At 33.3% G+C, this 26864-nt stretch overlaps 2 protein-coding genes across 3 annotated transcripts; one reads left to right on the top strand and one right to left on the bottom strand.

Annotated features, from left to right (window-relative positions):
• Window positions 1-5870: 5870 nt before the first annotated feature.
• On the top strand, window positions 5871-16309 carry LOC25485551 (uncharacterized). Of its 2 annotated transcripts, none has more exons than XM_024771966.2 (9): window positions 5871-6173; window positions 6671-9228; window positions 10752-12006; window positions 12328-12593; window positions 12684-12875; window positions 13329-13483; window positions 13817-13905; window positions 13988-14083; window positions 15903-16309. In XM_024771966.2, the coding sequence occupies exons 1-8, from the start codon at window positions 6011-6013 to the stop codon at window positions 14014-14016; spliced, it is 4707 nt and encodes a 1568-aa protein (XP_024627734.1). In that variant the 5' UTR covers window positions 5871-6010; the 3' UTR covers window positions 14017-14083; window positions 15903-16309. The 2 variants fall into 2 exon arrangements, with proteins under 2 accessions (XP_024627734.1, XP_013470241.1); XM_013614787.3 differs by having other exon boundaries at window positions 15930-16309.
• Window positions 16310-18531: 2222 nt separating this feature from the next.
• LOC25485552 (pentatricopeptide repeat-containing protein At5g04780, mitochondrial) lies at window positions 18532-20913 on the bottom strand. The gene has a single exon (XM_013614788.3). The coding sequence runs from the start codon at window positions 20802-20804 to the stop codon at window positions 18912-18914; it is 1893 nt and encodes a 630-aa protein (XP_013470242.1). The 5' UTR covers window positions 20805-20913; the 3' UTR covers window positions 18532-18911.
• Window positions 20914-26864: the final 5951 nt, after the last annotated feature.

Genomic DNA, 26864 nt, shown 5'->3' on the forward strand with positions numbered 1-26864 from the left:
TCTTATCCAAAGCTTCACACCTTATCCTATAGAGAAAACTTAGAAATAATAATGCACCTGTTTTTTCTGTGACTAAACAAATGCTTGTACACTGATCCATGTGATCATGGGTCCTAAAATAATGGCTTAGTTGTAGATAAAAGTAACACTTAGCAAACTTGAAAATGAGGTTTGAGTAGAGGTCCCCAACATTATTTCTTATCAAATTAAAGCCATTAAGCTTTTAATAGTAAACATGACAAAGAATAATTGTAACCTCATGATACATAAAAGGAATGATAACTATATTACACTAATGTTGATGAATCAATAAGTACTTTGGTAGTGATTACATCCAATGGATGCCTTCTACTTAAGGAGAAAACTCCACGTGAATTTTATATTGAATAACTGTCATTTAATTTTAGGCCCTTGTTTTCACAAGTCTGGTTTTACTATAGATCCTCGTGAATCTATATGGATATTTAATTTCCCACTTGCACTGTTTTGTTGTCCCATTCTTATGAGAAAAATATTGTTTTTTTTTTTTTTTTAAGTCTTACATATATTTTGTTAGTTCAGCAGAAAGATAAATAAAATCTGATAAATAATTATTTTGACGAAATTTGAATCCCGAATCTCTCAAATAAAATAATCATATGAGAAAATTATTGATGAAAATGTTTTTCTATTATGTATAAATTTACACAGGTTACGAAGTTCAAAGGGATAAGTTTGTCTTGAAACTTATGTATTTTATATTAAAATATATAATTTTTTAATAAATAATTTTTGGGCGAAAAAATGGTTTTAATCAGATCCCTTTTTCAAAATAATCACAATTGATTCTCTCAAATAAAAAACTAACAGAAAGAATACAAAGTCCAACCAATTAAATATTATCATTTTCATAATAGATGCCAAAATTACCCCTACAAAAAACAGATAGCCAGAATTTGACGAAAATTATACGAGGATCTAAAAACAATAATTATCCTCCCCTCAAGTAAAAAAAAAAAAAAAAACAATGATTATCCTATCCTAAGAATTTAAATATATTTAAGCATATAGTTTTTTTTGTGATTGGAATTTGCCTACGGTATTGGATATTTGGATGTTTCCTATACTAGTGAGTAGTGCCAGCTCCAAACTAGATGACGATTAATTTTATTCAATGCAAAATCGAATAAGTTTATTTTTATCATGATTCCAATAATGAATATGAATAGTATAGTAGAAATGAGATGAATATGAATAATTTAATTTCTCCAATGTGTTTGAAATCTCTTTTTAAATTAGTAGTAGAACCGTAGAAGTGATATCCTTGTGTGGAATCTTTGTATCATTATGTCTTCCGAATCTTGGGTTCTAAGAGAAAAATATAGTTGGAAGTGAACTGTTATGTCTCCAACTACACTTATTGGCTATTGGTCATGCTCCATGCATGGATGCACATGCCAATTTCAATTTTCAACTATGGTTATTCCCCAACCTCTCTGTTTCAGAATTGTTTAATTAACTTCCTAACGAGTATAAGGTTTTTTTTATATTATTTTACGGAGACCAAATGTGTATAAGCTGCTTCAATATATTATCATTGTTAATTATTAAGATTTTTTTTTTAAGGGAATTATTAAGATTTTTACCATCAAAATTTTGTGGCAAATTACACCTACTCACTAAATGCTTTTTATTCACTTTTTTCCTTTTAATTTACTAAGTTCGCACGTTAGAAATTAAAGTCAGATTGCTTAGAAAAATCGCCATCCACCTAATTTGAAAGCTTCTCTTCAGACGAAAAAAATAACGTTGCTGAGAATTAAATAACTTGAAACGCGCGAAGGTGAAAAAGAGTTTCGTGTTGTATATGATCTACTACAAATCTATGACAAACATTTAGCAGCAACAACGAAAAAATGAATGACATGCAAATCTTTGTATGATACACTATTAGCTTTTCCCATATCAATCGAGAAGGTAATCATTATGCCGATAAACCTGTTGATTATGTTTTTCGTGTGCATACATGATTTTATATATTGGGTCTTGTTAACCGATATCTGGGACACTGGTATCTTGTTAACCGATGTCCCAGAATACTGGTTAAGGAATCTATAAATAAAATTTTCTATCTTAGAAATATAACCTGTCATTTTTTATTAAGTAATAATTACATTACTTTTTAATAAAAATTTACTTTACTTGATACTTAACCAATATTCCGGAGGCATTGGTTAATATTCTCCTTATATATTTTAATAGGGAGAACTTTTTCGGTACTATATTATGTATGTCTTGATTTTTTTTGTTTTAAGGATGTATGTCGTGATTAGTGCCCTTTTGTTTTTATGTTTCTTTCACTATATATGAGCTTAGTTCTTGCTCTTATATTGTTTTCTTGTAGTACACTCCGCCTTTCTAACCAAGGTTTTACTCCGCTGTTTGTTGGGTCATCAGTGGAGCTCTTACTTATAATTTATAAAGTGTTCAACCTTTACTTTATTATCTGATGTAGGACATATAACTCACACTTGCACACAACACTCCCCCTCAGTGTCAGTTTATCTATTCATCATACTCCTCCTCAAGCAGAAGCTCTTACTGGCTTGTCCCCCTCAAGCAGAAGCTCTTACTTGCTCGTATCGACATTGCAAGAAAGGTTCACAACAATCTCATTGCTAGAAATATAATAATTACATGCAGACTTTCTAAAAAGAAAGTTATGCAGTACTTACATAATGTACTTATGAAATATAATTTATTTAGCCATTCTTTTTGTACTTATATTTTGATCACATCTCAATTAGGTATTGGAAGGACTGACATACTTATCTCCTAATCACCTGGATAGTTGATGACTACACTAGATTCACCTTTATAATTTTATATGTATTTATTTTTGGATCTATAATCGACTTAAATATTTTTCATAAGCTCAGCAATTTAAATATAATTTTAGTAAGTACCGTGCAAATACGTCTCATCGTGAGTTTATTTGAATTCCTTAAAAATGTTTTTTTTTCTCTAGTTAAGGTGATAAAATTCTGGATGGATATAGATTTGAATCTTAATTGATAGATCAAAAAATTCAATAGTCCATTAAAATTCATTATTAAGTCTAATGTCCATCCATTAAATCTAATGTCCATTCAATACATCTACTACTAGATTTCACTGGATGGATATTAATCCGATCTGTCTAATAGAGTTTTGATAATCGGACACATTTTTTTTAGACACAATACAGACACCATAGGTAATTTGGACTTTTCAACATTAAAGCAGGGGTATTGTTGTAAATACACCACACGTCTGTTCTTCATCCCTTCTCTTATTTATGCGTGTTCACTCACATGACAACACCATCATGTTCCTGTCACTACCACACCATCCTTCTCGTCGTCATCCTCCGGCGTGGTTCTCACAACCGCGGTCGTTTTTACAACCATCATCCTCCTCTGCCGTCGTTCTCACAATCGGCGTCGGTTTTCACCATCCTCCTCGCCACCACGATCGTCCATGCCTCCGTCCAGCACTGACCACCGTCTCTCTCGATCTAGATCTCACCCCACCGGCGGCATCCTCTTGTCCCTCACGTCGTCAGAGATCTGATCACACCTTCCGAAATCCATTCAGTTGTCGCCGTCCAAGACCCGTTCTGTTTTCCCTTCTCTCTAACGTATCTCTCTGTTAGAGAGGGAAAATTGAATTGAAGATGGAGGTGCAAGATTGAGAGAGCAGGAGTTGCAGAAGAGGGTTGGGGAAGAATGAGAGGGAAAGAAAAAAGAAAAAAATACCATATAATTATACGGTGGTGTCTGTATTGTGTCTAAAAAAGTGTGTTCAGTTATCATTTCTCATGGAATAAGATGTGTGTGTGTTTTTTTTTTTAATTTGTTTTGCATAATTATTTTATTAATAAATTGGTGCAAAAAAGTAAAAATGATGAACCTAATAAAAGCCCAAAACAGATTTTCTCAGGCCCAAAACAGACTTTAAAATTAAATATATATTAATAGATGGTTCTCTTATATTAATAGATGGTTCTCTTGTGAAGTTTTTGACTTTTTTAAAGAATAATTTCTGAAACTCATTTGGTTCTCTTGTGCTTGAACGATTTGGATGAAAAGAAACAATCAGATTTTCAACAACAACACCTTACCTTTACATGAGTTGCTCGACCAAGTTAAGTTACTTTCTTTTAATTGTCTCAGGCTAAATCGTTTAACTTCACCTACACTTAGGATGCATGGAGGAGACTTCCTTTATTGTGTATTGGCATCTCTATATAATTTTTTTTTTTTTGCACGGCAACTTGCTTTTGTTTTGGTTTTGGTGAGATTTTAAAAACTCTAGTTGGCCTCCTTTAGCACATCTTGTGCAGGGGTCACTTTCATTATGTTAATATAATCTCATTTTGGCTTGTTAAAAAAAATTAGCAACTGTTTTTAATGTATCATATAAGTAGGGGTGTTCGCAGTGCGGGTTTGTTCGATTTTGATGCTAAAAGTCATCCGAACCGTAAAATAAAAAAGTATGCGGTTTGGTTTGGTTCAGTTGCATTTTAAAATAAAATCCAAACCAAACCAAACCAATGCGGTTTAGATTAGATCGGTTGGTGCCGTTTTATTTAGACAATAATAATTTTTTGTTTCCAACATTAAAATCAAATTAAAAAGCTAAGAGTGTGTTTTGAAAAAAAAAAAAAAGATCAGTTCAAGTAGCACATAAATACTTTTTTGAAAAAAAAGCAAAGAAGGAACTTAACTAGAGAAAAAATGTGTCATTTTATTAAAGTTACCATTGAGTTTCTATGAGTATTGGTCTAGGTGATATATATTTATTTCGTGTTTTTCTTATATTGCGGTTTAGTTTAGTTGATAAAATCAAAACCGCAAACCGAACCAAACCATGCAGTTGAGTAGAAATGATCCGAATACATTTGAACCAAATACAATTTTTGGCGGTTTTAGTTTGAATTGATACGATTTGTGTTTTTTCTATTAGATTGGTTCGGTTTTGAACACCCCTTACGAATAGGAGTATATTTGTTAAAACATTCTAAGAGTGTGTTTGGATGGGGGAAAGTTTTGAGGGAATTCAAATACTTTCAGGTGAATTTTATTGTTTGGATAATAATTTAAAGAATTTTCAAAATGATGGAAATTTTTGAAGTATTTTGTTGAAATTAAATTTAGAAAATTTCAAATGACACATAAATGTTAAGAATTTCAAAATTCTTCATTGTTATATTTTTTTTCTTCTTCATATTTTGCATTTTGGTCCCAAAATTTTCAATTTGACCCCTCAAAATTTTCAAAAATTATAATTTGACCCCTCAGAATTTTTAAAATTTACAAATTGACCCCTAATTTAAATTTAAAAATTTGGCAAAAAAAATTAAATTTATAAAAGTTGCCCAAAAATAACGACAATGATATTTTTTATTACTCCATCCAAACAAAAGTATTGAAAAATGAAAGTAATTTAATTGAATAATTTAAATTGCCTAAAATTCTAAATTCTTTAAAATTTCTCAATTATCTCATTTAAACCACTCTAATAGTTACAATAATTAATAACTACATTAGTTTTGATGTTTTTTTAATTTTTTTTCTTATATTAAGGATCATATTCAAAAGTAGCATAAAATATTGTTGAAACTCACGTCTATTATGACACATTTTTAAACCCAAGAGATGATGTATAATTTAACAATATCGACATTTTTTTTAAGGATTATCGACATTGTTTTGATTAAGGTTATGACAATTTATATAATCCCCTTTAAAAAAAAAGACAATTTATATAATCAATTTTCTTTTTGGTACATACTATAACAAATCTTATCCGAAATAATTTGACTACTACAAATTTAAAAAATAACGAAAACATTTCATCGTCTAATCAATTACCAACGTTCCAAAAATTAAATATCCCCAAATTTGAAATTCGAAATGCCCCACAAACATACCTATCTCTCTTCTTCTCACTTCACCCTCCGGTGCTGACATCATCGACGCTGTGAACAATGTCGGCGATCGAGAAAAACCTCGTTCAGATCTTCGATCGGAAAAAGCGAATCATCGAGCATGCTCGTCAGGAATCTCGTCTATGGGAGCATCACCTTCTTCCTAAACTCATCCTCAACGGAATTCCTCCTCCTCCATGGCTCACCCACTCAGATCCCAAAGGTTCTCTCTCTCTCTCTCTCTCTCTCGATTTTCACTTGTTCGCATGAATTTGGGTCAACAGTGAAATTATGAGGGAGAAATTGCAATTTTCATTTCGTTTTAGGTTAATAAGATTTTACATGCATTATTGTGATATTGGATAGTAATTAACTCTAATTGTTATTATTTTCTGTTAGATCCTTGATTCTGTTAAGTGGAGCATTTTAGATTTTGCTTAATTTTGATAATCTGAAATCTAGTAGTTTAAATCTATGCACATTAACATGAATGATATTTTAATTTTCAGTTACGATATGGATTTTCTTGTTTTCTGTTTTATATAGTTTTAATAGAAGGATCTGTCAAATAGGATAGTGGCTCATTGTTATTATTACGACGATTAATCTGCACATTAAGGTTTAGTAAGGTCACTTATTGTGTTGTGACAAATTCTAAGCTGATTTTACGTTGGGAAATTTGATCCTGATTTGTCATAAATCTTTTTGCATTGTATACAGATTTAAACAGACATGAAGTTGTTTCTGAAGGTTTACTATCGCGGACACAATTTGGAATTCCTTTCACTGGTCAACAATGCAGTCTATACAGCAATCTGGATGCTGTTTTCAATGGTGTTCATTATCCTGTTGGTTTACGCAATGAAGTCTGCGCTTTTAAAAATGACAGTGATATGGGGCGCAGGCTTTCAATTTTGCCGGATTGCTCGGTCAACAATGCTGGATGTGCTTCAAGTGATCCTCCAGAATTGGATTCAGGTGCTATTTCACCTCAGAATCAGATAGAACCAAGAGTCTCCGAGAGTTTCCATGACCCAGCAGTGTCACTAGCAAAGTTGCAAAGGTCAAGGTCGAGGCAGAAGGCTCTCGAGGAACGTAATAGTGCAATAGCATCCAACCGGTTGTCAGGAGATGGTGATAATGCTGGTGATTGTACTGCCGCAGCTACAGGTTCTGCACCGCCGTCTCTACAAGAAGACCATATCAAGGATTTAAGCTTGGTCAATGAGTTTCAACCCAACAGCCAAAGTTTTTTGATGGAAGAAGTGAGAAGAGAGGACTGTCTAACTCAAAAAGGTTCAAGGTCTAATTACTCTGGCCGTAAAACAAGATCTAAAGCTTCATCCCAGAAGTTCAACTCTTCGAGTGCAGGTACTTCTTCTGTAGAGAAGGAAGATGGTCCTCCACTTAATGATTTGAAGGAGGTAATGGAGCTAGTCAACCGGCCTTCTTTTATAAATGAAACTTGTGGGGTTCAGGAACCAAATATAATAGAGTTTCAGAACAACGAAGTTGGAAGCAGTGTCTATGATAAGAGTTTAGCAAAACCTAAAAGTTCTAGCCAAGCAGAACATAATAGTGAATTGTTGAACTTAGACAGCTCGTCAGGAAGATACAAAGTGGTTGAAGCATCTGATTTGAAGCAACCATGTTCTCATGTTGAGTTAACCGATCTAAGCAAAACCTCCGATTGTATCAATGGAAGCAGGAGGAGTATAGTTAAAGATGGTGACTTCTGCCAAACTAATCAAGAAAGTAACATTCGAAGTAGGTTAAGACTGCATAAAAGTTCTTGTCCATCACCAGGGGATGATTTTTTCACAACTGGCGGTTCTGTAAATTCTATTGATAAATCCGTGCAATTGCTTCAACCTTTAATTTCAAAGAATTTGCAGGACCCCTCAGTGGCCATTGTTGGGTCTTTCGGTAGCCAAAAGGAACCTCACATTTCTGCAGGTAAAACAAAAGAACAATCAAGTAGAAGTGGTTCTGGAAAGGCATACTTAACCAGAAATTCAAAGTTTTCAAAGTCTCCAAATTCCAATTCACGCGAGCGAAGTGCTGTCCGTTCTGAATCCGCTGGTAAGAAGTCTCAAAATGTACAGCTGACCAAACTGGATCATAGAAGGTTATCTACAAGTCCAAAGTATTCCAAATTAGATGTAGAAATTTCAGTGAATTCTGCAGAGAAGGAGAACATTGCCGAAGTTGGTGCTTCTAGAAATACAAGGGCTGTGACTAGTCACACAACAGAAGGGCCGTTGATCTCTTCCAGTATAGATGGTGGGTCTTTACTTGCAGAATCATTATACATTAAAGCAGCTGTGGCTGAAAAGGACTTGGATGTCCAAGAAAATATAGCATCTGATGTGAATTCCAATGATAATGCTGAGCACAGATCTGCTGCAACTAATGCCAAAGTTCATCTTGATTTTGATGGATTAGTTGATAATGAACCTTCTTGTTTGGGGTCAAGACTCAATACTGCCAACCCTAAGGTTAGGGAGGATGTTTCTGTCTTAAGGCTTTCCCCTGATTTCGTTGTGTCTGTGATTCCTAAGCAACTTGTTTTTGATGATGGTGAAGAGACCAATAGGGATGGAATAATTAGCCTTGATTTGAAAGAAGGATGCCGAAGAATGTCACTATATAAAGAACCGCCGGCTTTGTCGGAACCATTGAAGTTACTCGATGACATACAGGAAGTTCTGGCAGATTCTTTTTCTGAAGCAGTTACTGAAAATGATTTGCTCAGACATTCAGACAAAAGTGTCACAAACTTTAATGTTAGGTTCTCATCTGGTTCTCCTACTGATGACACAAATGTTGATTTGGCACAACAGGCCCCAAATACCATTTGCTTGGGTCAAAATGGTGACTTATTGCCGCAGGCGCTGCTCAGTAATGGAAAAGTTACTAATTTTTCAACTGACTGCCATAATTTCAAAAGTTCCACACAGAGTTTTACTAATAATGTGGAGCATTCATGCTCTCAGCATAAGAGAAGGAAGGTTGAAATTGCAACAGAGAAATTTCTTCCTGACTCTACACTCTTGGCGGAAAAGCCAGTTGATTCCATTGACCAAAGGCCTGCAAGTGGAACCTCAAGTATCAAAGAAGACAATCCTGAGGCTGTCATTGAAGTTCAACATTTGGCATATGATCAGGCGGATAGTATAGGAGATCAACATACTAGAAATAGCCCAACAGATGCGATGGAAGACACCGAGGAAAGGAAAAAAATGGAAGGGTCTTCAGTTAAAGTGAGAAAAGAAGAGGTAAATCTATTATGTTCTACATTATAAATAATATATTTCAATATTTTTTTTATGCACCCAAAGTAAATATGAATTGTCCGTATATCTTGCGATAACAGAGTTGGTGTCATTCAAAATTTAATATCAAATTGTACGTTAGGGAGTCTTGGTTTATATCTTTGCCGCTGTAATTGTCATGCAGTTTTGTTTTGGCCGAGACATTGCCAGAGTTACTTTATTATGATCTTGCAATTCTTTGAAAGCTATTTTAAATAAAATTTATATACCACAAGTTATGAAAATAAAAAGCAGAATGGTTTGAAGTTTTTAACTCTATTTGAAATATTTGCAAGGATAGAGAGTAATGAAACAGCAGAGCGGTGGGAAGATAGCTCAGTCTACATACACTGTGGCCTAACCTTGTTTTGTACTAGTTGAAAGCTGTAGCTTTTTTCATGTTATCCTTAATCAAATATAGAAGCAATACCTTTAGGCTTTGTTTGGGAGTTTGGAGGGGAGGGGAGGGTTTTGGAAAAAAGGAAGGAGCAAGTGGAAGAAATAGAAGACATTGGGGGGGAGAGGGCTATTTTTTTATTCATAATACAAAATCCCCCTCATTTGAGGGAACTCAAAAATTGTATTGGAGGAGGGTTTTCGAGGGTTTATATGAATTTTTTAATTTCAATCTATGTTGTTATAATATTCTTAAAATTAAAAATATATCAATAATAAGCATTAGTTTATCATTATCTTAAAAATTGCTCTTTCAAAAAATGTGAAAGATTTCTCCATTTCTCTATATATTTCTCACCCTCCAAAACCCTCCCTACCCTTCCCCTCCAAACTCCCAAACAAAGCCTTAGGATGGGAGGGAACAAGGATAAAGGGAGAGGTTCAAGGGAGAATCCTCGGTTGGTTAATAGAAATGAGTCTTATCAACTGTAACAGTAACTTTGATGCAAGCTGGTATTATTTTATGAAAGAGAAATTGAAAACATGCAAGCTACTGATTTAACCTGACATTGGTTCTTTAGACTGGAATTTCATGTACATATATATCCTTTTCAATTTGTCTGTTTTAAAAGGAATATCAATTAGTTTTTTATTCGTTTCCTTGTCATAAATTGTGACACTTCACAGCCTTATAGCCTGGGCCATCTCTTCTAAAATCAGAAAGTTCCATTATCAGGCTAGTTTCTAATGTTATTGTTTGGGGATAACCAGTGAAAGACTATTTTCCATGAGCTGGATTGTGAATAATAAAAGTTGAGACAAATGAGAATGAATTTTTCTATTGATTTATAAATATTACACTTCAAGATATGCCAAGTTTTCTGGCTCTCTATTTGTCATTAGCTTGTTTTAAAATCATTGTATTTAACTAGAACTGCACTGGCAACTGAACATTGATAGAATTCTGTAATCTCCTACTCTGTAATGAACATATAAATGAATACGTGCTGGTGTATAGTTGTAAAAGTTGCTTTTCCATTTTAATTGATTTGTCTGAGTAGATTGTGCTTCAATGATTTTCCTGTCAGCAGAAACTTATATTGGATGGAAGAGGCCGAAGCTCAGACAACCTTATGTTGCCAGAAACAAATCCGTTCAGTTTTAGTATTGACTCAATGAGGTTCAACATGGACGAGAAGGCGGGGTCATGGCATCTTGAGGTTAATTCTGGACAAGATAGTGCAGAGCATCTGACTTGTGTTGAAAGAAGCACATCAAGTAGAAGAATCAATCCCGGAGGTGATACTGAGTTCTCAGATGGTTTGTCTGTTTCTCCAGGATTACGAGATTTGAATTTGATTGGTACAGGCGAAGCTTTACCAGAGTTCGAAGGGTTCCTTATGCAGACAGATAATGCGCAACCATGCACTGCTCGAGACGAAATGGAATTGGAAAGTCTGAGTCTTCCTAGTAACTCCGTAGATTATACATCACTTGGTAGATCTAGATTCATGTATTCTCCATCATGCTATTCTTCTACTCCATACAAGTTGCATAGCCTGGCAAACCTTTATCAGTCTTTACCTAATGGACTTCTGGAGGGATATGGTCTAAGGACTTCCCGTCCTGCATACGATGGGAGTCCAAGGTCCCTTTCTGATTGCCGACCAAATTGTAATGGTCAGTTTACATCTTCGGTCCAAACTCTTTGGGATCGATTTAATTCGAATTTCGGCAGTTCAGGAAAGCGTAAGAGTTCAAAACCAGAGCTACCCTGCATTAATGAAGAAAATGAAAATGTTGACGAGATTGCTGGTACATTTCAAAGAGGCATTGGTTCAGAAGGAATAACAAGGTCAATTACCAGGGGACTACTAGCTGATATTGTAGATAATGCAAACCCTTCAACATCAGTTTTACAAGATGCATTAGCTAGTGGACGTAAGGATTCTGTGAGCTCAGAATTTAACTTCGACGGGACTCCCAATAAAATAAAAAAGAAACCTGACATGCAGAATGGAAATGGGATAAGATTTGCAAATAAGGGGAAGGAAAACAAGAGTGTAGTAAATGGTGCCAAGAGGAACTCTGAATCAGTACGTAAAAGATCCAGTAGGTCAAAGTTATCTGGAAAAAATAGTATGAAAGATCCAGTAAATGGTACCAAGAGGAACTCCGAATCAGTACGTAAAAGATCCAGTAGGTCAAATTTATCTGGAAAGAATAGTTTGAAACAACGATGTCCCACTTTTTCTGGAGGGAAGTCTACACGCAGTAATATTGTATCCAATCTTACTTCCTTTATTCCATTAGTGCAGCAAAAACAAACGGCAGCAGTTTTTACAGGTAAATGGTAGTTATTTAAAAAATGAAATTTGTTTTACTAATATATAGGTTGCCTCATTTGGATTTTGCTCACAATGTTGTCAATGGTGGATGGCGATTTATGGTTGATGGCCAAAATTCCACCAGATAAATCTGGGTTTAATCCATGGCTTTCAAAAATTGCTTATGGCGGCTGGCACAAAATACGCTACCCCATTCCGCCATGGTGCTGCCCTGACCTTTTATGTAACAACAATAAGTGCAAAATTACCATCCTAACATAGAAATACAAATGATTGATCTTTCTTATAGTTATTTTAACCCTAGCATGTGAACATGTAGGCAAGAGAGTTATCAATGTGCCTTCTCTGATTAAAGCTGAGGCTGCCAAGCGCAATGCTGACATTAAAGCGAATGAGCAAAAGAAGAGGAAGGAGTTCATGATGGAGCAGCAGAAGAAAAAGAAGGAGGAAGAAGAAATGGCAGCAAAAGAAAAAAAACAAAGGGAAATTGAAGAGGAAAAGGAGAAAGATAGAAAAAGGAAGCTTGTTAATGACATGAAGCAGCAAGAGCATGGGAAGATGCATGCTAAGAAAGCTAGAGCTGCAGTAAAATGCCTCTTTTGCCAATAAAATAGTTTTTATCTCTCTTTCTCTTTGATTTTGCAAAAAGGCTAACATATAGATTTACTGGTCTAGGGTGAAGAAGTCCGTGAAAGCAGGAAAATTGACAATCGTAACAACTTGCTACTGCAAGAAAATAGACAAGGCAATGTGCAGAAAATTTCAGAAACTGAACCTTTGACCATCAGCGATCCTGCTAATAACAAAACCAAGGAAAGCTGTTATGATAAGTCAGAATCTGTGAGCGAATGTGCCAATAAAGGAAAGGTAAAATAATTTTATGATGCTCTATTCTATGTTATCTTTAACTATCATAGTTGAAAGGATTTCATAGCAGTATGGTCCCGGTTAGGAAAAATCCTTTCCAGTTCTTTAGAAGTTCTTTTCTTCTAACAATGCAGGCTGCTTATTTTTTTAGTCAGACAAATAATGCCAATGCTTTTTGTTTTAATTACTGTGAATATTAATTGTTTAAAGCCAACTGTTTCCTGGTATTTATAGTGCTCAACAATTATTTGAAGAATCCATATGATTTATCCACTCGGCGTTAAACTGTTTAACCAAACATAGTTCTCTCGTGTAATGAGTTCAGCTTGTACGTGTGCTAAGCAGGGGTTGACTGAATACTAGTCTTTACAATGATCTTCTGGAGTCTTATATTCTTTAACATGTGTCATTTGGTTCCTTTATAACCATTGTGATATTTAAATATCTTTATAGGCAAAAATGGTTGATTTGATCAAAGCTGTTATAGACAATGACTCTATCATCAAAAACTCACTTCAAGAGCAATCATACGAGATGTCTCCATATAGATCAGATGATGATGAAGATGATGATGTACCAAATAATAAGTTTATGCCATCATGGGCAAGGTTTGTGACTGTTCAAGTTTTTGAGCGTACCCACTTAATAATGTTATGGTGCCTTCTCTTAATGTGACTTTTGGGGTTTTCAACCTTTCATGGCGCATGTGCTTTTGTGGAGCATTTTTTTATTCAAACTGTAACAAGAAAAAAAAATTAAATAAATGCTTTAAAAGCAATATGTGGTTGGCACCAATAATATTAATTGTGCAAAATAGGTACCCCTGTTTGGGTTCTGGAAATAATGCAGCAGATAGATTTACTATTGCTTGATCACATAGTAATAATGAAATTTTGGCTTATCCATTTACTTAAACCATTGAGTTTGGTTACTTTCTGCAGTAAGCATAGCCTGTCAATGATTATTTCTTCCCAGAAAATTGACCCGGAAAGAATATTTCCTCGGCAAAGTTTTTGCGATATAGCGAAAGGTAACTTCAAATGTTGATTTTTTTATATTTTCTTTATATATTAGTTGTCTATAAACTAAGCACCAATTGCATTCTTTTATAGTACTCCTGCCTCGGAGGCTTCTGTTATAGTACCAGTTCAGGAATCAGGACGTAGTGATTCTCTCATTCATTTCACAATAAGGGATTTTGTGTTAAGGTATGCTGTCTCTTGACATCTTATACCTTGTTTGCATGGAAAACAGCATTGTATTTCCTTTTAATTCTTGGTAAGCATTTGGTTATTCTAAAGGTCATACTTTGTTTTAATATTCTCAGTTTGGAGACTACTTGTAAATAATACTGCCATTGCCATTGCCATTGCCATTGCCATCTTCCTTAGAAGAATTGCATATTATGATGGTTTACACTTTCACTTTTTAGTAGTATTTATTTACTATTCCTTCAAAAGATAGTATTTATTTACTAATGCAAGTCCACATCACTAAATAAGTTGAATTCAAACTGATTATCGCGATTATACTAATTATGTCATACTTTGTTTCCCCAGCATCAATTGCATGTTTTTTTAAAAGGACATTAATTGCATGCTGAAGGTGTGTTTGATTGTCTGATATGTGTTAGATGCCAACACTTGTATGACATATGTCACACTATATTCCAATGTAATACTCCCTCCGTCCCATATTAGATGACTTAGTTGATTCCGACACACGTACCAATGCATATGTTTTATCTTTGATATCTTCAATTCTCTATTAAAAAAATTATGAAAATTTAATATTTTAAAATATTCATCTAGACGAATCCAACAACATCTTACATGGTATTATTTACCTTTGTGAATTAGTAGAAAAAAATTGTCAAAGTATGTTAGGTCAATAATGTATATTGTCAAATAGGCCATCTATTGAGGGACGTAGGGAGTATATAAAACTAATTTTTTGGTTCAGACACTTTGAAGACATGCTGTGGAATGTGGATATAGATTGAGATTGGCTAACTTTGAAGACATGCTGTTAATATAAAACCTATATATTATTGTTTCTCACCTTAACTACTCTCTTATCATCTTCATCTCTCATGAAACACTTTAGTAAAATACACACTAAAGTCATCGTGACTAATCCCAATCCACGTGGGTAGAGTTCCAACTCTTAGCCACCACTTCAATTTTGTTGGACATTAAAAAGAGACATTGATGATACCAGAATTTTTTATTTTTTGCAATTAATCTCGCTTAAGGAATTCGTGTGTGTATGTGTGTGTTTAGTGGAAGGTTTAAATTTCAATAAGAAAAGTGTGGAAGGTTTTTAAATTTGTCTATGGAAACCTTCCACTTCTTTCAAGGATTACTGTACGATAACACCAAGAGAAAACTAAAATATGAATCACACGCTCAACTAAGATAATTCTAAATGTTTATTTTTATAAATACAAGCTGAATAATGGGCGTAAGTGTGTCTGTCTGACCGTTTTTCTACTGCACTAAATTAATATAAGAGAGATATTAATTCAAGTAAGAAAACTCGATCATTATGATAAATAAACACAATTGATCGTGATTGTTGAATTCTAATTTTAATTAACTAAAAATAATGGCTTAATTTATTTTCAATTTTAAAAGAAGCTAAGTTACTCTTTTTCCTCTATTGGCCAACATGGCTTAGATTAATGAAAGACAAGTCACGACTTTGTTGCACCAATATTTCTACACTTGTGATGGAAGGTGGTTCAGTATTTGACACCGACAGATATGTGATTACATTTTATTAATTTTTTTTATTTTAAATTTTCAATTTTTTTTTTTGGAGAATTTTCAAAATGTTTATATGTTCATTTCGTGTTTGATGTCCGTGTGTTAGTGTTTCATAGGATGCTACGCTTGTATGTACAGGTTGAGGACTTGTGACTAAATGACTTGGCAAGGGTTTTTGCCTGTTTTATACAATATAAAAACCTTCTAATGAAGATGAAGAATCAGCTTTATAATGTATAATTATCTAATCTAATAATAGACTTGGTCTGTTGTATACTTGTGGCAGTTTTTTGTAGAGCGTCTTTACGGATTAAGACGTTGCTGCAAAGATGATTAGAGGATACCTGCGCTATCTTTTCTGGAGTTGAGCAATGAGTTCAAATCAATATTTTGATGCACCCTCAAGTCTGCTGCTTTTAACGATTTTTTTGTTTGTTTTTGATATGTGTCCTTTTGTAAAGTTAACTAGTTAATTGTAAAAGAAGTCAATGTATATGTATGAAAAAATTCATTGTTAAATTGTTAACACAAAGCGAAGCGAGGAGTTGTATCTATCTATCAAGGCCCTTGAACATGACAACTGTTACGTCAGAATGTAAACGTTGGTTGGCAAGCATAGAATGTACCAGCTCTTTGGTAGTAATGTTAATGTTGATTTATGATTCATATATTAAAAAGTATGTTGATTTATGATCAACTAAGCTAGTAAAAAGTTTCGGATATTTTAAGCTGGATAATGATTGGTGTATATCCATATACCAATTCAAGAGCTTCTAACAGATGTTAAAGATAAAAAGAAAGTGAGGTGTTTGAAAATTATGGGCGTTTATGTATAAGTACTCGTTTAAATTTGAGCAGATAACATGCACGCTCATTCTGTTTTTTTTGCTTTTTGTTTTTTGACAATTGTATGAACTAATAAGAAGGTTTTGAATAACCTCGATGTCAGTGTGAGTTCTTGCACTCTAACGAGGCATTTATCAAGTAAATGCTCTAAAATAAACTTGTTTCATTAGTAGTCGTCAAAATTCAAGAGCAAGAATTGGAGAAAGAAAATAGGTCATTCAAAACACGTAAATCCTCTTATCTTTATTATAAGGAAAAAAATAATTTTTAGATTCATCGAACAACTTATTTATCTTAGGCTTAATTGATCTGTCGGTCTTTAACTTATTTCTTGTATTCAATTTGGTCTCATAAGTCTTAATTTTCTTAAAAACGTCATTTAATTTATTTCTTTTATTCAATTTGGTCCAATTTTTATAATTTTACTCCCCTAAAAAAAAGAGACTGTTGGATTACGGAAGTCTACAGATTTTATCGTGTATAACCAACACCTAATTTATTTACTTTCTTCTTCATCACTAAACCCAACAAATTTAATCATCTTCATCATAAAAATCTAGAAAAAATAAAAAATTAAACATTTCCTTCATCTTCTTCTCAAATCTTCATCTTCATACAACATTCATCAATCTTCATCTTCTTCATAAAAAATTCAATTTTTTTCTTTTAAAAATTATCATTTCAACTTCAACAAAAACCACATAATTAAACACTTACTTAAATCTAGAATTGGCACCACCACCATCATATAACTCACAATCAAAATTCACACTCATTTATCAAATTCATCACCTTCAACCACAAATCCAAATCATCTTCAACCACAAACTCAATTTAAATCAATTTCATCACCCTCAACCACAAATTCAATTCATCTTCAACTGCAAACTCAATTCCAATCTGACACCCATTTTTTTTTTCACCTTTAACCTTCTCTCTCACAACCACTCAGTCATCAATCACATCCCTAGATCTCACCGTTTCTGGAACGCCAAAATCGCTTCTCGTGTTTATGAGGAACACGGTTTCCGTCTTCAATGGTTTCCCTTTGTTCCATTTTCTTCAGCTTGCTGGTGTTCATGTTTCTGGGGGTTAAGATCCTCTCCATTTATGTGTTTCTCCATTTCTTTAATTTGGAGAGATAAAGACACATAAAATCTTGAAAAAAGTAAAATATAATTAATGACGGTGGGACCCACTTAGTGGTTGTACCCACCATCTATTTTTTGTGTCTATCTCTCTCCAACTTGCAAAACTCCATTTATTTTGCCAAATGGAGAGGATCTTCACCCTGTTTCTGGAACTAATAATTTACCTTCCATTTGATTTAAGTTTGCGAATTTCTGATTCATCAATTTTTTTGTTTATGCTAATTAATTACACTAAATAAAGAGACAAATTCAATTGAATTAGAATTGAAAAGAAAGAGTTGAAAGTACCTGTGGTGGCTTGTTTGGAAACTTGTTCAGCCATCTTAATGACATCTTCCCATGTTACTTTGTCATTGAAGGAAGAAGAAGAAAGAGTTTGATCCAAAACCTGTAGGGTTTGTTTGGTTTAATTTGTGAGTTTTTTTTATTTGTGGTGTTTAATTTGAGTTTTTTTATTTTATTTTTTTAGGTTTTCATGAGAAATGTGAAGAATTTTTATGGCATGATAAGGTTGAAAGAAGATGGAGGAAGAAGATGAATAAAGCAAAAAATTAGGTGTTGGTGATACACTGTAAAATCTGATAGACCTATGTAATCCAATGGTCTCTTTTTTTAGGGGATTAAAATTATCAAAATTGGACCAAATTGAATAAAAGAAATAAGTTAAGGGACGTGTTTGAGAAAGTTAAGACTTATGAGACCAAATTGAATAAATGAAATAAGTTAAGGGACCGGCAGATCAATAAGCCTTTATCTTATTAGTATACCGTTGTCTTTATCTATTATACAATTGTATAGAGTTTTTGGATAATATTCTCAGGGGTACTAACTAATGTCAAAATTTGGATGAAACCCATGGCAAAGTACAAAAAATCATCCAAAACTACAATGTCAATGAAGGGCCTTTTTCTTGATGCAACAAAGACAGAAATCCATTCCCTTAGAATGAAATTCAGACCCATGATAAGCTCAAGAGTAAGATCATTAGTTTTGGAATCTTTAATACATTTTATCCTTTGCATGTACATTCTGCTTCCCACAAGATACCTAATAGCTTTCTCTGTCATACTTTGCAACAAACTCAAAGCAACCAGTTTCGTCAAAATAAAATAAAAGGCTTATGTGATATACAACAGATGAATTGATGATTATCAATGCTGAGCCTTCATCTAAAAATCTCTTTGCCGTTGTTTAAGAAAGCAGGGATGGATGTAAAACTCCCTTTATTTGGAGTTAACTGAAAGAATTATACATATCAGAATCCACAAAGTTCACCAAAAATCTCCACAAGAACATAATCCATCCTTAAAGTGATGAAAACGGTTTGTATCTCGAATAATAATCTCTCGGCTTGTAGACTTACAAACAAATTTCATAAAATTATGGCAATCACCACAAATTCTAAGGTTTTTCATAATCCTTATTGGTATATTACTAGGCAAACACATCAATCCAAAGGTGATTGCAAGTTTCTCACTGTGATGCCTCAAAAGCATCTGTTTTTTGCTCTCTTCTACATCGTGCAGGTCATTATTGGTATCAACCTTGTAATTCAGCTTTTCCAACTCTTCCACCAAACTATCCAACTTGGCATAAATCTCATTGATTAGTGGATGATTTCTTTCACCGACAGTAAAAGAGTGAATCTTATTCTTAATTTCAATCCAACTTGTACCCCTATCCTTCTTCAATTCACTATCTCGAAGAAGCTTCCTCGTTTTCGCAACTTCCTCCCACTTTTTATTTGCTGCATATATGTTTGCTAGCAAGACGTGGTTACCGGCATTATCAGGTTCCATTTCAAACAAATGCTTGGCTGCAATCTCAGCAAACTCAATATTTCCATGAATTCTACAAGAAGCCAAAAGTGAACCCCATATAGAACTAGTTGCACTAAATGGCATTCTCTCTATCAAATCATAAGCTTTGTGAACAAGTCCCGCACGACCCAAAATGTCAACCATACACGAGTAGTGAAGAACACTCGGCCGAAGATTATGCTCTCTAACCATGAGATCAAAATATTTGTGTCCTTGTTCATGCAAACCCATATGACTGCATGCATTTAGTACAGATACATATGTTACATCATCAGGAAATAAGCCTCTCTGCTGCATTTTTTCGAATAAGATCATAGCCTCTAGTGCGCATGCATGTCTACCAAACCCAGAAATCATAGCATTCCATAAAACAATGCTTCTCAACTCCTCACCTTGAAACACAATGTAAGCTTCTCTTATGCAACCACATTTTGCATACATGTCTATAAGAGAAGAAGTAACATAAATGTTTGAACCAAATCCAGATTTACAAGAAATGGCATGCACTTGCTTCCCTTCAATCAAAGTTGCAAGGCCTGCACATGCACAAACAGCAGACGATATCAAAAATGCGTCCTGCTCAAAACCCATCAATTGATAATCACGAAAAAGTAACAAGGCCGCCTCATGAAGCCCATTTTGCACATACCCCGCTAGAATCGAACTCCACGTAACAGCATTTGTTTCAGGCATACTCTCAAACATCTTACTCGCATCTTTTATCGAAGAACATTTAGCATAAACATGAAGTAAAGCAGTTCCAACAAAACAATTTGAATCCACAGAAACCTTAATTGAAAAAGCATGTAACTGCATACACTCAAGTATAGCACATTTGAAGGCACATTCACACAGAACACTAGAAATAGTAAACTCATTAAACAACGTTCCCTCTCTTAGCATTTGAATAAAAAGCATGAGGGCTTCTTGTTCCTTTGCAATCCTGGTAAGGGCTCCAATCATTGTGTTCCATGAAACTACGCTTTTAACAGGCATTTCATCGAATACTATGCGAGCATCGTGAACTAAAGAACACTTAGAGTACATATTAATCAGCATATTAGATGTTAATATATCGGTTTCAAATCCAACAAGAATAAATTGAGCATGACATGCCCTTCCAGCAATGGAAGATCTTGATTTAGCACATAACTGCAGTATGTTTTGCAAGTTCGATACACGGGTAGATTCGGCATCAACAACATTAACATCTAATGGGTCTGATTTGGGTAGGGAAACAATAGACAAATTCTTCAAATGAATGGAAGAAGCGCAATTAAAGAGTCTGTGACAAATTCTGAAAGGATTCATGTGAGATGTAGAGAAAGCATAGGAAAATAACATGCTTTTAGCATCCCTGGAACTGCTTTGGATCTTAAGTAACTGTATTGGAATTTGTGTAGTGAGAGGTACAAAAAAATAAAATTGAGGGTTAATGTATGGTTTCAATGTTATAATAAGTTCAACCAAAAAATTGGGATAAAAGGGATTTAACTAATTTTGTAAAATCCCTATTAAAAAATAACTAATCTTGTAAAAAAAAATAAGGATTCTCAAATATCAAAACATAGGCTTAGGCTACGGTAGGAGACCTGCATAGGTCTCTTATCGTGAGAGAGCTTGTTTTTTTTTTTTTTTTTTTTTCCTTTTCGAAATGGATATGGATCTTAGGATGTAGTTTATTTAATTGGATGGTAGTGATTTCCACCTTAGGTGACCTGATTAAATTAATATTGTTGGAAAATATTATAAAATTGATGGTATCATTTACAAATGGTGATTTAGTCATTGAACCAAATTATTATTGAAAAATGCAGGATTCTCATTTATGGCAGTTTAATTTTTATCATTAAAGTATATACCTCACAGTTACAGCAATTTTTAGGAAAGAAAATCACTAAATTATCTAGTAATCAAACACAAATATTTTCACTAATTTAAACCACACTGAATGGGAAGCAAAGATTAAATTTATTATTCCCAACCATGATTAAATTTATTTTTCACAAATTCTATATAGCTTTTTATGGGTTGAAATTGGGAAATTCAAGTAGCTTCATCTTCCATAAACCAATAAATTCATCCACAAATCAATTATCCACCCTGAAAATCATCCCTAAACCCATAATGAATCCCCAAATTCAGAAAAGGAATCTGCCACAAACTCAATACTCATCTTCATCTCACAAATCCCCATACCCGAATTCAAAGCACACTACATAGTCATCCTGAACCCATAAATCCCTAAATCATGAAATTCTCAATTGTTTACATGTCCCCAGTTTATTTAAATCACGAATTTGTCAAACCCATAAACTTTGAAGTTGAAAATGTCTATGAGAAGGGAAGAAGAAGAGAAAAAAGCAATGAATTGAAACTTGTTTAACGAAAATTATATTTAATTCATGTTTTATTTAAAAATTATAATTTTCTTACACATGACAATCTTATCAAGATTAGCTTTCGTTGTATGACAATTCCCCAAGAACTACTCTCTATGTTTCTTTTAAGTGTCGTTTTGAAATATTAACACCAAACAGTTGTCGATTTAAAAATAACAAGAAACAAACTTTGTTTTAAAAAAAACTTTAGTTTTTCAAATTTATAACATTAATTAGTTTTTTGAAAAAGATAAGAGTAATCAACAAAGGGTATAATTGATAAATTGTACCCTTAAAATATCAAAATGACGGTTAAATAGGAATGCTAAATTCACATTCAAACGACACTTAAAAAGGAACGGATGGAGTAATATTCTTATCTATGACAGTCTTACTAATACTAACTTTCGTTTTATGTGAATCTTCTTAAGAAGTAAGATTTTTATCTATGACAATCTTAGTAAGACTAACTTCTTTTCTATGCGAATCTTTTACATTTATGAATTAAATATTATAATATTCCCATTTATGGTCGTTAAAATATGAATTAAAAATGAATTTTTAACAAAACATGATATTACATTTATGACCGTTAAAAATTTATATTTAATTCATGTTTTGTTTAAAAATTCTAATTTTTTTTTGTGAGATCTTTATAATATTCTAAACATTTATGGCCGTCCAAACACTAATTTCTTATCTAGAAGAATATTTCAAATGACTAACATCTTCTATGAGAATCATCAAAACACTAATTTCTTATCTATAAGAATATTTCAAAAGACTAACATACATTCTATAAGAATCTTCTCAAGACTAACTTCTTATTATAAGAATATTTCAAAAGAGTAACACATGTTATATGATAATCTTTCAAATACTAACTTCTTATTTATAAGAATCTTTCAAAAGGTTAACATCCGTTCTATGAGAATCTCCCAAACACTAGTTTCTTATCTATAAGAATCTTTCAAAAGATTAACAAACATTCTATGAGAATCTTTCAAAGACTAACTTCTTATCTATGAGAATCTTTCAAAAGACTAACATACGTTTTATGAGAATCTTCTTAAGACTAACTTCTTATCTATAAGAGTATTTCAAAAGATTAACAAACATTCTATGAAAAACTTTCAAAGACTAACTTCTTATTTATAAGAATCTTTCAAAAGACTAAAATCTGTTATACGAGAATTTTTCGAAACCCTAATTACTTATCTATAAGAATCTTTGAAAATACTAACATCCGTTCTATGAGAGTCTTCCAAACACTAATTTATTGTCTATAAGAATATTTCAAAAGACTAACATCCATTCTATGATAATCTTCCAAACACTAACTTCTTATCTATAAGAATCTATCAAAAGACTAACATCCGTTCTATGAGAATCTTTCAAAGACTAACTTCTTATATGTGAGAATCTTTTAAAAGACTAACATACGTTTTATGATAATCTTCTTAAGACTAACTTCTCATCTATAAGAATATTTCAAAAGTCTAAGACACGTTCTATGTGAATCTTTCAATGACAAACTTCTTATCTATACAAATATTTCAAAAGACTAACACTTGTTCTATGATAATCTTCCAAAGATTAATCTTAAAACTTTGTTGTTTATAAATATTCTTTTTTTGGTAGTGAGTTTAGAAATATTCTAATTTAATTCATTGCATGTGAAAAAAATATAATTTTTTTATAAAAGAGTTCCTTTTAATGCTCTTAACATTTATGTAAAAAAGTGTTAAAAAATTAAAATCTTTAAGTAAAATTAAACAAATTTTAATTTATAGGGACTAAAACATGTAATTTTTTTTTTGAGATCTAAAAACAATATTCAATATATTTATCGGGACTAAAAACTTATTTAACTCTTGTTGTCTATTGACCATTCGATTAATAATATTCAATTATTTAAAAAAAAATCATAATATTCAATCTATAGTAAAAACGTGAATATACTTCCTCATTATATGAAGTCGTTATATTTCTCTAAAGAAAAAAATGAAGTCATTATAGAAAAAAATGGCGTTCAAAGGAATAGCAACGATGTTGTAATCATTACAGATCTGGTGGGAAAGTAATTTCTTTATTTAAGAGGATATTCCAAGATTGCCCTGCACTTAAATGAATAATTTAAATAGAATTTACCTCCAACAACAAGTTACCAATGTACAACCACCTCCAAACACAAATTATTTTAAGACTGGTGCTAGTCACACCTCAAAAAAACAAGTTACACCCAAATTTATTTAAAATTTTACAATAATACCAAAATTGCCCTCTTCATGTAAATTTTTAAAAACCCATCTTTTATGATCATTCTGAACCCTTACCCCCTTTCATCCACAAATCACCATAGATGTGCAACCAATATCTGAATCAACATCTTTGTTATTGATCTGTGTCGCGTCATTTTTCGGAGATCAAGGCTATTTGATTAGCTTTTGACTCACTAATTATTTCACGACTGAACATTTAATTTTATTAAGGAAAGGGGAAAAAAGTTCAAACTACCCCTATTTGAAAAGATTTAGGGTTCGGGGGTTAGTTACATAAAAGGAAGGTGTTAGCACCCTTTATGTCCGTAGTACTCTACGGGAACCTCTTGGTTTTATTTAATCCAATGTGCTATAACTTGCTTGTTTTTGAAAAGAAGGAATTAATGTGATGATTAAAAGAAAAAGAAAGTGAGACCTAATTTATCTACATTTTTTATTGTTTGAAAGGACATGGTCCTCTGCCTACGTACCCGTGAGGGATCAAAACCTCGTAGTTCGGGGTAGAAAATGACGCTTGATTGGTTTTGTGTTTTTTTATTAGTTTTTGAAAAAGGTTTTAAAGATAAAAGCCAAGTGGCAAATAAGAATTTGTTTGTGTTTTTTAATTTAAATGAAAATAAACTCAAGGTAGAATTAAATTGATTGATGTTTGATTAAGAAAAGAAAATAAAGATGCGGTCACTTGATTTGGATCAAGGTTTATTATAAAAAATATTTTTTGTGATTTTTTTTTTGGTTATTTGCATGTTTTGTGATTTTTTTGAAAATATTTAAACTAACGGAGCATAAAGAATAAAAGCGTGGCTACCCTAAGTTAGAAATATAAAATCTATGACTATTACATAAAAACCTATTTACATTCTAAGGTCTGCAATAAAATTAAAATGCTAAGAAAAATAAATAAATACGAAAAAGAATAAAAAAAGGTCCAAACACATGGTGGGGTGCAGTGGTAAACAGGGGTGTGCAGAAAGCAGAAAAAAAAAGGATTGGGCTCAAGGAAAATGAACCGGGTTGCGGGTCATGGGTCATGGGTCGTGGGTTGACCCGTTTGGGGGGTATATAAGGGCTGTTGGGCCCTTTTTCTTTCATTTTTCTTTTTCCTTTCTCTCTCTTCCTCACCGGTTCTCTCTCTTCTTCTCTGTTCTCTCTCTAACTCTCTTCTTCTCCGGCGGAGTGGGGTGGGGGTTCCGGCGGGATTCCGGCGCGGTGGCCGGCGAGCCATCGCGGCTGCGCCGCCGCGCCGGAGCTAAAAAAACTCCCCCTTTTTTATTTTTTCGCTCTTTCTCTTCCTCTTTTCCCCCCTTACGTGATACTAAACCCAAAAATCCCAAAACCTTTACTCAAACGTCTAGATCTAAAAAGAAAGAAATTTATACCTTTTTGTTTTTTTGTTGATCCGGTTTCGTGATGTGATTGTCGCTGTTGTGACGGTTTGTGCGCCTCTGTGTGTGCGTGTATGTGCTGTGTTGTGTTGCCCGCGGCCGTATTCCCGTTTCTGTGCACGTGCGTGTGTTGTGGCGTGGACTGGTGCGTGTGTGTTGTGCGCGGACTGGTACGGTTTGGACTAGTGCGTGGCGTGAGTTGTTGGCTTGTGCGACTGTGTTGTTGCTTGTGCGACTGTGTGTTTGGCTCTTCTTGCTGCTTCTGTTGTTTGTGGCCTCTTTTTTTCGTTCTGCTGCGTTTTTTGTTTATTTTTCTTAGCATTTTAATTTTATTGCAGACCTTAGAATGTAAATAGGTTTTTATGTAATAGTCATAGATTTTATATTTCTAACTTAGGGTAGCCACGCTTTTATTCTTTATGCTCCGTTAGTTTAAATATTTTCAAAAAAATCACAAAACATGCAAATAACCAAAAAAAAAATCACAAAAAATATTTTTTATAATAAACCTTGATCCAAATCAAGTGACCGCATCTTTATTTTCTTTTCTTAATCAAACATCAATCAATTTAATTCTACCTTGAGTTTATTTTCATTTAAATTAAAAAACACAAACAAATTCTTATTTGCCACTTGGCTTTTATCTTTAAAACCTTTTTCAAAAACTAATAAAAAAACACAAAACCAATCAAGCGTCATTTTCTACCCCGAACTACGAGGTTTTGATCCCTCACGGGTACGTAGGCAGAGGACCATGTCCTTTCAAACAATAAAAAATGTAGATAAATTAGGTCTCACTTTCTTTTTCTTTTAATCATCACATTAATTCCTTCTTTTCAAAAACAAGCAAGTTATAGCACATTGGATTAAATAAAACCAAGAGGTTCCCGTAGAGTACTACGGACATAAAGGGTGCTAACACCTTCCTTTTATGTAACTAACCCCCGAACCCTAAATCTTTTCAAATAGGGGTAGTTTGAACTTTTTTCCCCTTTCCTTAATAAAATTAAATGTTCAGTCGTGAAATAATTAGTGAGTCAAAAGCTAATCAAATAGCCTTGATCTCCGAAAAATGACGCGACAGAAATGGCGACTTCACTGGGGACCCCCCCTAAGAGGGTTGAGCCTAACTTGGCTTTATTTAATTCTTTGTGCTATAACTTGCTTAAAACAAAAAAAAAACAAAAAAATAAAGATGGAAATAAATTGTATATATCTTTTATCTTCTCTCTTTCTTCCTTTCTTTTTAAATATGAGTGGTGAGATAAAGCCCTACACCCGGGCTTGAGAGAAACATAAGATAGGACGGTGGTATAACCAAAGTGCCTTTCCGAGAGTCAAGTCTCGTGTTTAGGT

The sequence above is a fragment of the Medicago truncatula genome, chromosome 1 (genome assembly GCF_003473485.1).
Source record: "Medicago truncatula cultivar Jemalong A17 chromosome 1, MtrunA17r5.0-ANR, whole genome shotgun sequence".
NCBI classification, from domain to species: domain Eukaryota; kingdom Viridiplantae; phylum Streptophyta; class Magnoliopsida; order Fabales; family Fabaceae; genus Medicago; species Medicago truncatula.

What these genes read in the sequence shown, in the direction of transcription:
- LOC25485552 (XM_013614788.3), bottom strand. Translation starts at nt 20,804, where the DNA reads ATGTTATTTTCCTATGCTTTCTCTACATCTCACATGAATCCTTTCAGA.
- LOC25485551 (XM_024771966.2), top strand. Translation starts at nt 6,011, where the DNA reads ATGTCGGCGATCGAGAAAAACCTCGTTCAGATCTTCGATCGGAAAAAG. An exon ending in CTAAGAAAGCTAGAGCTGCA is followed by an intron (nt 12,594 to 12,683) that starts GTAAAATGCCTC and finishes TTACTGGTCTAG; the next exon opens with GGTGAAGAAGTCCGTGAAAG. An exon ending in AATGTGCCAATAAAGGAAAG is followed by an intron (nt 12,876 to 13,328) that starts GTAAAATAATTT and finishes ATATCTTTATAG; the next exon opens with GCAAAAATGGTTGATTTGAT.